The 12,286-nt window shown below is 34.6% G+C and overlaps 2 protein-coding genes across 2 annotated transcripts; both read right to left on the reverse strand.

Annotated features, from left to right (window-relative positions):
- Positions 1-714: 714 nt before the first annotated feature.
- On the reverse strand, positions 715-4,399 carry LOC134268724 (uncharacterized oxidoreductase TM_0325-like). Its single transcript, XM_062750964.1, has 6 exons — positions 4,386-4,399; positions 3,273-3,487; positions 2,332-2,372; positions 2,112-2,181; positions 1,997-2,028; positions 715-873 (listed from the first exon to the last, which is right to left on the reverse strand). Exons 1-6 carry the CDS (start codon positions 4,397-4,399, stop codon positions 715-717), a joined length of 531 nt encoding a protein of 176 aa, XP_062606948.1.
- A 1,852-nt stretch (positions 4,400-6,251) lies between these two features.
- LOC134268726 (3-oxoacyl-[acyl-carrier-protein] reductase FabG-like) lies at positions 6,252-11,930 on the reverse strand. Its single transcript, XM_062750965.1, has 9 exons — positions 11,805-11,930; positions 11,102-11,241; positions 8,863-8,955; positions 8,080-8,218; positions 7,936-7,976; positions 7,671-7,740; positions 7,549-7,585; positions 7,376-7,439; positions 6,252-6,754 (listed from the first exon to the last, which is right to left on the reverse strand). Exons 1-9 carry the CDS (start codon positions 11,839-11,841, stop codon positions 6,596-6,598), a joined length of 780 nt encoding a protein of 259 aa, XP_062606949.1. The 5' UTR covers positions 11,842-11,930; the 3' UTR covers positions 6,252-6,595.
- Between the last annotated feature and the right edge of the window lie 356 nt (positions 11,931-12,286).

Raw genomic sequence — 12,286 nt, forward strand, 5'->3', positions numbered from 1 at the left:
TTTTCCGTTATTTCCCGATCATGACAACGAGCACACGGCGGTAATGACCGGTCGGCAAGAGATTCTCACTCCTCCGTGGCATTTGATCCCACCTCTGATGTTTTGGGGTTCCGTGTTTGCTTTGCTACTATTTTGTATTGTTTTATGGACTTTTGATCTTGAATATTGTTTGTTTATCTCCATATGTTTCATTCCATTATTTACTTTTTAAAAAATCTAACAACATCCAAAAGCTGCATCCCCAGATCCATTTTTATAAAAGTCTGGCCGCTGCATTTATACCGCCAGAATTCTGTGCTGACGGATGGACGGACATCCTGATCGCTATATACCCTCCCACTTTTCAAGTGGGGGTACCGGTATAATTATGCAGCACCTTGAGTAATGTATATATAATTGAAAAAAGAGGGTCAAACTAAATTTCACTTGTTCTACCAAAGCGAAAATTTGAACTTTCTTTCATAGAATTGTGTTTCTGATGGTGAAAAAGTTCATCCATAGATATGAGGTGCCGTTTAGGTATTTACTGCCAAAAAAAATGGAAATGAATTGGTGATATCATCTATTCAAATAGGTGATATCACCAACTGAATAGGTGATATCATCTATTCGAATAGGTGATATCACTTTTTGGCACTAAATACCAAAACGGCGCCCCATACATAGAACACTAGGCTTATTCTTTTTACATGTTTAGTGTCAGTGCAGTGTACATCACAAGGGCATTATTGCGTGACGCCCTCCATCCACATAAATTAGTTCTCCTGTGATCGATGATGATTGGTCCGAGGCTAGAAACAGGATCACCTTGGCAACCTCTTCCGGTTCAACAGCTCCCGTCAGAGGCTGTAGTTCCTTCTGTTTTTCTATGTACTACAACATAAAAACGTTTTTATTATTGCATGCTTGATAAGCCTTCTTAATAAAAATAAATTATCAAAATTCTTCTGCACATCGACAGGACACAACCAATAAATTATTTTGAAAGACGACTGGCTATCGCGCGGGTGGATATGAACTGTCGACTGCTGTAGATGTGCAAAAAGAATCTGGAAGTTTCCTTTATATACCCGGTATGGGGTAAGTGAAATATGAAGATAACGAACAGTAATCTTGCTCTAAAATTCATCAAAATAATACAGATCAGGAGCAGAACAAACACATCTGAGATCGGATTAGGTGCCATGGTGGAGTAAGCACCTCCTGTCGAGTGGTCACACCAACTGTGTGCACCTGAGTTGATCGGGTAAATTTGAAAATCCATAGACAAATCAGTGTAAAAATAATGGCCTAACAATATTAGCATAAGAAACGTCAGTCAACATTTGACTTAGAGATTGTATTTGCAACAAGGTCACAAATCACTATATCGACCAAAGAATTCGCGAAACAACAGTTTATTGTTTTTCTACCAATTGTTCTTTTTTGTTTTAAGCAGTAGGCACAGTGTCTTTTGGAATGTGATTGTCCTGTAGATGTGCAATAAGGTTTTGGAAGTACCATTTTTTATATCATGGGGACCAATGGGAAGAGGATCAGACGTTTTTCCTTAAAAAATATTCCTGGACCTTTTGTTACGTTTTATGCACTTTAAATGTATACAGTTTCTTTCGCAATGTGAGTGGTACTTTTTTATGTAAAAGTGCAATAAGGTTTAAGATTTTTCACTTTTAAAGGGAGTCTAGCTGGCCACATATAGGACATTTTTGCTCCAAAAACCACGTTTCCAGTACATCTTACATTTTAAGAAGTAGCCACTTCTACTTTCAGAATATGTTTATTGTACCCATTAGATATGTTTTTGAGATTTCGTAATTTTTCATCCTGGAGGTATATTTTTCATACAGTTTTACTTTCAAAAACTCCCTTTCGACAGAACTTATGATGATGGAGTGTAATTAATAAGTAGTGTGAACAAGATACACTGTACTAAATTGCAGAATGCGTAACTTATTTGTTTTGGATAAAAATATCTCCTCTTTGTTACTCACTTTACTGAATTAACCCGAACACTATCTTTCACCAGATCTGTAAATAACAGATAATTTACATGACAAAAATGAAAATAAACCCAGGAAACACTACGAGAGTGATTTGTATAAAATACTGACCAACCGCCAGAGTCCTTGTAAACTGGTCCATGGCTGCTTTAGTCATTCCGTACACCATTGCAATCGGAAACTGGAGAATAAAGTAGTGTCTTTAACGAATACTGGGATTAAAACTGAACATATAGTAGCATGTGCAGCCAGTATATGCTTAACAGTTTAAACTATAGCTCTATCACTTTATGAATACAATAACACTTTAAGTTTAAATGTAAAAACTTACTGAACGTTGTCCCGCAAGGCTTGAGACATTCACCGCACATCCTATATAAAATAGCAAACTTCTTATTGGAATCTTGCGAGGGTATATAGTAATCGGTATGTCCATCTGTGCGTCCATCGGTCCGTACGTCCATCTGTTACGCTTTGGTGTACCTATCTCTTATCCGCAACTCCTCTTATACCACTGAATGAAATTTGATGTAACTTTGAAAGAATCTTTATTACATATTGCCATTGTGCGCCTCCTATTTTACTCTTTGATCCGACACATATTTTGGGTTTTTAGCAAAACATGGACACTGCCATTTTATACATATGGGAGGCGGGGGTATCATTTAGTGAGCTCATTGCTCACAGTACCTCTAGTTCAGTTTAATTCATAACTGAATTTAAGCTTTGATTTTTAGCTGGGCTTATTGCTCAAAGAGCAATTGCCGGCTTATGTCATCCTGTTCAAGGCAGGAAGTCCACCCCATAGTCGCCATTTTAAAGTTACGAGTAAAAATATAGTTCTTACTCTCAACCGCTTTTGAGATAATACAAACGCTAAAAGCAACAAAAATAAAACAAAGTTTTATCTATATAAAACATTAGTAGTAATGACTTTGAAAACTTCAGTCCTAAGTCAAAGAACATAGTTCATTAGCGTAAGGATTTTTGATAATTAGTGTTGTCGTAGTTCTACAAATACGAGGTAAAGCGGGAGAGGGAACCAGACTGGCCTGGAATGTTTACATTCAGCTGCGGTACCAGATTAATTCTGATTCTGACAGAATCGGACCGTGGTATTAGGAACGAAAACTCACTGTCAGTATCTTATCATTTATATTGATAGTTGTAAAATAATTTTTTCATCAGAATATAAACGTTTGATTCATGTAAGAAATTCATTCTACTCTGTAAATGAGCCCGGCTCTCTGTACTTCTGAGTACTTTGATTACCTTTCGTTTTCTTCAAGTGTGTGGTACACAGCTTGGTGAGAAAAAAGGGGGCCCGGATGTTGAGATTAAAGGTAGTATCAAACACTTCCGTTGTTGTTTCAAGATAGTTGACATATTGAGCACTCCCTGCATTGTTTACCTGAAATAAATGTTGAGTTTTTCTGCTTCTCCACTTCAGGAAAGAATTAGTGTTTAATTTAAAATAAATAGGCCTATGTGAATGTTTTTAAATCAAAAATTTATTTTTGATTATTATAGTTTTAGAATGAGATAAAAACATAAAGTAAACAATGATATAGAATTCGTCTTTACATGTATAAATATATAACTTCCTTGCTTTTATGTTAAGTGAACAATTCAATCACTGCGCAATGGTCCTGAATGCCGCCGAGTAGGACACAATTTGCTGCTCTCCACAAGTGGAGGCGTGTCCATATGAGTGAAAAATTCTCGAGAGGGACGTTAAACAACATACAACCAATCAATTGCTTCAGTGAAGCAATGAACTATAGAACTCATTTATGTCACATAAAAATTGCAATAGCTAAAAAACAATAAATAACTGGAGGAATTTCAGCATTTATATCGATACAAAAAATGAAAAAAATTTACCTGTTATAATTACAACTTTGTTTAAAAGGGAAGCCATTGTCCTAAATGCAGAAATAACGAAGTGCAACACGCTACTTAACGTCTATGTCGACTTCAGGCTTCTCTATTTAATGAGACAAGATTTGTTTTATTTTGCCAAAGCATCTATACTGGAGGCATCCATTACGTTCACAAATAGGACAACATCTGCTGCTTGTCGCGTCATTGACCCACTGGGTGATTAGTTGTAAAGATTATGAGGCATAATTTTCTACCTCAGGCGTAGTTTGGGAACCTAGTTTTAATCTTTTTTTTTGCATCTGGTACTTTTTCGTCCACCACTGTAAAATACTTGCAGTGAATACTGTTACCTTGACACATATCTAAATTCTTTGTACTCATAACCAGAATGTCTCAGTCAGTATATGCATCTTCAAACTAAGATTCATTTCCTTTGTGAAAAAAACTATACAAAATAATGTGGTGACGAAATATTTAGTTTAGTTTAGCAAAATGTCTCACTGTAATTCTGGCATTTTCAAATACTAGTATCATGCTGCACACATCATCTGTATTTTTGATGCCTCTACAAAGAACGAGGGCGCTTTTGATTGACATTCGGCAGGAATCTGGGCGTAATTGAAAAGTGAAAATTTTATCAACATGTCACGTGAAATTTTAACATTTTTTTAATTTATCAGGTTCCTGTGCAACAGGAAATGAAAATGTTTTCCGGAAATTCAGCTTTGTTTTGCTAAAAAATAATTTGAAAATTGCCCAGATCAGACATGTAGTACAAAATGGTACATTTTTAAACACGTTTTGCTAAAAATTTTCTCTCTCTGGGTCTTCTCTCCATGATTTTGAAACGTTATTTGTGTGTATTTTAATTCAAAGAAACGAATATACTTTTTTAAAAAATGGAGAGAAGACCCAGAGACCACGAAAAATGAACATTTCCCCAAAAAATCCAAATGTGTGAATGTGGTGCTTCTTTGTCCTTTTAAAATCATTTGTATATATGAAGCGGCGATAGCTCAGTGAGTTGGGTTATTAGTTCAGTGCACTCATTGTGATAAGTTTTTGGTTCGAGCCTGGCATGGGGCATTAATTTTTTTTCCCATGCAAGCAACCATTTATTTAGTTAGATTCGTTTTATGTACTGATGTATTAAAATTTTGAATTAGATAAATGTAGTTCAGTTTGGTTCTCGAGCGAAATCAATTCTAATCTTCTATTCTATAATGTACATGTGCACGTATCATGCATCTATGCGTTAAATATTTTAGGTGTTTATTTTTTGTGAAACGTTACTATGTTTTAGTACCCCCTAGGAAAAACGGACTTAAATGTTACAATTTCACAATGTCTTTCAAACTAAATGAAAAAAAAACCTATGGACGTGTTTGTAAAATCTGACCAGCTATGTTCAGCCAACCAAATCATGGACATTTAAACCATAAATGTTTCGTAGAAATGATTCCTGCAGATCACTCGTCAAATGCGCCCATCTTCTTTCTAGCAGTTGGTTCGAATGCAGTCTGCTTTACTCTCCCTTTTTACTGTTGATTTCCTGAGATCATATACATACAAGTTTGGTTTCATTAGGACTTGCATTTACATGGGAACAAACCTGCTCCAAAAACTTGATCCTGGTCACTCATCTGGAAAAAAATATTTGTGAAACTCAGCATCAAAAGCTGGTCTGGAGTGTTCATAAGTAGATACACAATCCATGTTTATTTGGTTTAAGTATGGCTAAAATTCATTCATCTGGAAAATACAATTCAGATCCAGCATCCGAAGCAAGTCTGATAATGTGCATTATCCATGCATGTTTGATCTTAGTAGGGCGTATAGTATCTTGTGAATAGACTTCTCCAAAAATCTAAACCTGGTCACTCATCTGGAAAATACAGAAAATGTAGGTCAAATTCAGCATCCACAGCAAGTCTGGTAGTGTGTATACCTAGAGGCATCATCCATGAAAGTTTGGTCTAGAAGGACATATATTTTTTGGGGATGGATCAACACCTAAAACTTTCTTCTGGTCACTCATCTGTAAAATATAAGTTGAGTCCAACATCTGAAGCAAGTCTGATAATGTTCATCTCTAGATACACCATCCACGAAAATTTGGTCCAGGTAGGACTTACTTGGGAATGGACCTGCTCCTAAAACTTTTAACGCCGACACCAACACTGTGGTAATAGCTAAGCTCATCTGGACTTCGTCGAGGTGAGCTATACTAGTAAATAAAATTTGTTTAAAAATGATTCCTAGATATAAATAAAATGAATATGTTTGCAAGACTTTTATCTTTTTCTCTTATTTTGTATATCAAACATGAAGCGATGTCAGGAAGAAAAAAACAAAGTTAAACCTAAGTAAATGATGCAGTTCTTTATTAATAGTTGTTTGTGACAAAGTCAACTTTATTCGAAGTTAAAATAAGCTTAATTGTAAGCAACTGCCTAAAACAATAATGCAATAAAGTGTACATACATAGAAATAACACTATTTTGATTTTATTATATCACTCAAATGTAATCAATAAACATTTAAGCTACCATTCACTGCAAATTGCGGAAAGATATTACGGAACTATTTTAAGATAAGATTCCGGTTACAAAACATACTGAACTGAACAAAGATTCTGGTTGCAAAACAAAAGTAGTTGAAATTCTGATATCTTATATTATCGTCTATTGGTAGCTAATGACACAGTCTCTTTACACAGGTGCCTTGGCATGGCGCCCTCCATCCACAAAGATAAGTTCTCCCGTGACTGATGATGATTGGTCAGAGGCTAGAAACAAGATCACCTTGGCAACCTCTTCCGGTTCAATGGCTGCTGTCAGTGGCTGTAATTCCTTCTGCTTTTCTAAATACTAAACGTTTGAATTTCATTCAACAAAAGCATGCATTTCCACTAAAATTTAAACACACATCAAGAGGGAAGTTTTTGGAGGATTCCACATCCTGAGGGCTTAAGTTACAGGTATTTTAAAACAAGTGACAGATCATGTGACGTTAAAGGAACAAGCTATACGAACGATTCCGCATAAAAGACCAGAAGACAAAAGAAAGAGGCATAATTAATAAAAATAAATAAATAAATAAATAAAAAATAAAAAAATGTATCTTTTTTGGGGGGGGGGTGTTTTTTGTTTGTTTTTTTTGTTTTTGTTTGTTTTTTTTTTGGTTTTGTTTTGTTTTAATCCAATGGAAGACCTTGCAAACATATTTTCTAAATCCTAGCTAATCAAAATGAAACAGTTGATTGACAGATTGAATTTTTTGAAATCCTTCTTTAATTGTAAAGGAAATCAATAGGTCAGAATCATTCTCAAAAAGAAAGAGGCAAAGTTTTGTCAAATCAATCAGAAAGGAATTAGAGTCTATTAATAATAATTTGTAGGAACACAGTACGAGAAAATATAACAATCTGTTTGGGAATCATGTTTGTGATTGGAAGGTTTTGAAGAAAGTGACCCAACATAAGATCTAACCTTACTGTAGGCTTCCTCTGTCATTCCTGCTCGCCTCTGAAATTCCGTAATAACAACTCCAGGACTGAAAATAAATTTACACCAGGCATATAGACAATCTATGAAAAATTTGTTTAATAGTTACCAGTGTTCATGCAAAATTCAAATCCTTAGAATATTTTTTTTAAACTTACTTGACGGAATTGACCCGAACCTTTTCTTTTGCCAAATCTGTAAATGGGGATATTGTGTATTGGAAATGTAAATCAAAAATAAGAAATGGCGGTAGGAAAAAAGATTAGCCAAATTAACTGACCGATAGCTAGAGTCCTCGTGAAGTGGTCAAGGGCTGCTTTGCTCATACAGTATGACATTGCCATTGGAAACTAGAGAGAAAAGAAAAGTTTACCAACATTTGTTGTACCAAATAGTTAATGATTTGTAAGATAACGTACGTCCAATACAGCTAAGACATTTACAATAAATGTGAACAAGATAACTAAACAAAAATTTAAAGGTTGTTTTTATTTCAGTGCTCACACATTGACAAAAAAATTAAACGTTCAAATTGTTAAACTTACTGATCTTTGTCCCGATATACTGGAAACATTAACAACGCACCCTGTAAAGTTAATAAACATATTATACCATTACAAAATTAACCAAAAATAATTACAAAATGTTCTTTTCAACAGAATATCAGAATTTTCTGTTTTTGTCGGCACCTTGTGTCTTCTTTAGATGTGGTACACACATCTGGGTCAGTATGAATGGTGCTCGGACATTGATGTTGAAGATTTCATCGAACACTTCCGCGGACGTCTCCAGAAAAGGCACGTATTTACCACTACCAGCATTATTTACCTGCAATTCAGTTTCATTAAAGATAAAAAATTACTAAAAGCGAGACATTTTCTTTCAAAATGAGTGAATTTATAGATAGTTGTTTTGAAAGTTTAATAATGCAGGTATTTCACTTTTGAAATCAAGAACTAGGGATTAAAAAAAAATACTTAAAAAGAACATTTTGTTTTGTATATGACTGTTCCATATTATTTTCTTATTTTGCAATAATTTCATAAATAATTTAAGACTGTCTTGAAAATCATCCATCTGAATCCTGACTGTGATTTGCATTTAAAAAACCTGACCAAAAATTACGAATATGATCGGATACATTTTTAAATGATTTATGAAAATGTGGGTAGAAGGGATATTTGCGTATTTTTTCCAGCTATGGTCCTGTTTGTCTCATTTGTTGTTTAATAATGGGTGTAAACTTGCAGTTTTGAGGCTTTTTGGGAATATATCCCTGTTGATATTCTAACTGAAATTGATTAAATGAGTGACTGGTTTATATTTGACTTGTGCAGAGTGTTTTACAAGACGTGGATCAATAGTATCAACACCAGTGGTCTGATTTACATCAAGTTTGTATAGTGATAACACTTCAGTTTCACGGAGAAGGGGGTTACCAAACCCATCATGTCCAAGTTTCGTTTACTTACCAATACGTCGATTTGACCGTATTTTTTCACTGATGAATCGATTAAACTTTTCAAGTTTTCTTCGTTTGTGATATCACAACCTTTCACAAATATCTGGAAAAGTAAAAATAAAATATATTTGTATGAAAGTTACAGGAATTCACCAGTGAAATTGATTACATGTATTATAAAATTTAGCTGTACAATTTAGGAACAATTAGATGTGACTGTGCATGTATAATTACACAGCACTATGTTACAAACGAATCACAAGATTACCTTCATTTTGCCACGATCTGTTTTCCGAATTATTGTGTATATTATGTAGAATTATATTTATATTATATACGCAGAGAAAAGAACATGAATGTTATCATATAAGTACTCACTTATGAACGAGATTCGTTGGAAGATATTATGCATTTAGAAGCGACTTTGAAAATGCTTTAGACGGCAATTTCATTCATACGCTTTTATAAAGCTTCTACAATATACGAGGGTTGATCCAAAAGTAATGTCACAGTGTCCATATCTTTTATATTTGGCGTCATATTATCAAATACGATGCACAAATATAAATCTAATTAACATTGAAATTTTAATTAAATAATGTTTATTTGAATTTATTTTATAGATGTTTAAAATATAGAGCATAGAGGGTGTCGCCGCGTCACAACGGAACGTCACGCTATAAAGTGTATTTTTTCTTAGAATAAAAAAGACAAGCACATTAAAAAGTTTCTAAAAAAGCACTTAATCTCCCAATTTTTTAAAAGACACAATTCTCGCCATTTTCTAGTCTGTAATTGAAAATTAAATGACGGCATTGGTATTTGTGATCATAAACATTGTAGTTTTACTCTGTTGAATTGAACAAAGGAATTGTCGAAATGAGAAAAATCGGCTCGAAGAGTTGTAATGCATTTTTGCTTCAAAATATGGAAATCATCACAAGCGACAGTTACATTAATTAATCAGACTTACAGAATAAAGAATGTAAATAAGAGACATCTTAATAGATGGTTTCAGCAATTTTGGGTGGGAGATTGGTCACTGAATGATCAGCAGAGGACAAGAGGACCGAAAGATAGGAGATCGGACGGAAACGTTCAATGGTGTCTGACGTTGTCAAAAAAGACAGACGTATTAGAGTGACATGTGAATTTTTAAGTTTGTCTTATGCTACTGTTCAAAATATTTTGACATAGGGTTTGATTATGAAAAGAGTGAGTATATAATGGTACAAGAATTCTTAAAGAGAGTGGAATTGGTGAAAGTGTTTGCGAATCACAAATATTTTTTTAATGAAACGAAGGGGAAACGCTTAAAAGTATGACGGAGCGTATCCGTCATATGACGTAATATCTAGGTGCGGCGACTACCATAAACGCACATTGTTTAAAATAAGATATTTTTGAAAGTATACATCATATTCCTTTGAATTTTTCAGGTCTGATTTGAAATAAATAATGCTTCCATCATGTATAATTCTGTTGCTTTACGTCGATTTATAGCAAATTTATGAAAGTTGAGACATTACTTTTGGATCAACCCTCGTACATATCACTTTCAGGACAGCAGGATCGTTTGAATCCAGTCTTCAAGAAAACTGATCAAGTAGAGACTTAGTAAGTTATTTACATTGCGCATTCTGTAATAAAAGTTTTGCCAAAATACCCTTGAAATAATCGTGAGGTGTTCGTTTCGTTTTTGTAACTAAATTTGACCATTCAGTCCACCTGATAAATACAAACGGCTGGTGTGGGATGTGACCGGTTAAAAGGAGATGCTTACTCCTCCTCGGCACCTGATCCCACCTCTAGAATTTCTGGGGTCCATGTTTTATGTCCTGTTCACAGATTTGAATCATTTGTTTTTAGTTTCTTCTTCTTTCTTTCTTTTTTGATCGATCAATTTTCTTATATCAACAACTTAAATACTGACTGACGTTTATAATACTAATTTTAGGGCATTATTTACACACTGCATTGTTCACGGATTTTTTCGTTATTTCTCGATCATGACAGGGAACATGCGGCGGGTGTGACCAGTCGGCAGGGGATATTCACTCTTCTATGGTACCTGATCCCACTTCTAATGTTTTTGGAGGTTCATTGTTCTGCTCCTGAGTTGTATTTTTTAAATGGAATTCAAGCTTGAATACAGTTCGTTATCTCTGTATTTCACTGGATGCAGCAATGTTATATTGCTTCTATATGCCTACATTCATTAAACAGTTTCCCCGATAATATATACTTGCCTTATCCTGTTGTAGTCCCTTTGCTACGCATTGACTGGCTATATCATTAAGTCTCTCTACGTTTCTTGCGGCTAAAACTAACTTGGCACCAGTTTTCGCAAATTCAAGAGCAGTTGCAGCTCCAATACCCGAACTAGCACCTGTTGGTTAAAAAAAGTGAAGTACCTGGTAGTGAATGGATGAACTTTATTCTCAAATTAACTGAAAAAAAAACGTGCAACGAAGATAAATATAAAAAGAAAATATTACATGCCTGAAAGATGGAAACCAAATTGAAAATTTAACATTAATAGATGATAGTGAAGCCCCTAAATTTTTACTCAGACAAAACATTTTTTTACCACATCAATGCGCTTTATCGTGTGAGGAAATATAAAATGCTAAAACGGCGCCTCGTAGAATTCGCATTTCTAAATATACAATTGGTCTGTTTGGAAATTGGAACATAGTCCAATATATAGAAAGACTGATAGAGAGATAAAAAAGGGTCACAGCTAAATAATTAATTTTGCATCAATATCGTCAACTATCATTCTTTTGGAAACTTGTATCTTCACAAAACAAAGCAATTAAAAGACTGAAAGTAGAGTTCAAAATCAATAAGCAGTGAAACGCCAGTTTCACATGCTTCAGAGACAAACACATAATGCAGCTGGTAGAGACATCATTTTTACATCTTAAATCAATTGTATAATATACTAACCTGTTATGATGACGACTTTGTTCAAAAGAGAACTCATTTTAAATACTAGTACCTCTGTGAAGGTCCTCACTATGGTGCGCCGTTGTATTAGGAAATGAATACCTGGTAGTATACGGCTGTTGACCTCTTTACTTAAATAGGTGCGGAACTTGTGTGTGACGGAAACCATTGGCTCAAACAATTCACCTCTATTGTTGGTTCGCGTAGACTACAGTGAAATGCACGAGAAAAAGTGCATTCGTTTTCATTCATTTTAATTAAATACATGCGCTGTTTGTCTTTTAAGGTAGATATTTTCCTTTTTTTCGAACATGACAAGGAGCACACGGCGAGTGTGATCGGTCAGCAAGAGATGCTCACTCCATGGCACCTGATCCCACCTCTGATATTTTGGAGGTCCGTGTTTGATCCGCTCCTGTTTTATAATGTTTGACTAGACTTTTAAGCTCGAATGCTGTTCGACTGAATCACAGGAGTCTGAA

This window comes from Saccostrea cucullata, unplaced genomic scaffold (genome assembly GCF_032062105.1).
Source record: "Saccostrea cucullata isolate Sc308-1 unplaced genomic scaffold, CSIRO_AGI_Scuc_v1 ctg8979, whole genome shotgun sequence".
NCBI lineage: Eukaryota > Metazoa > Mollusca > Bivalvia > Ostreida > Ostreidae > Saccostrea > Saccostrea cuccullata.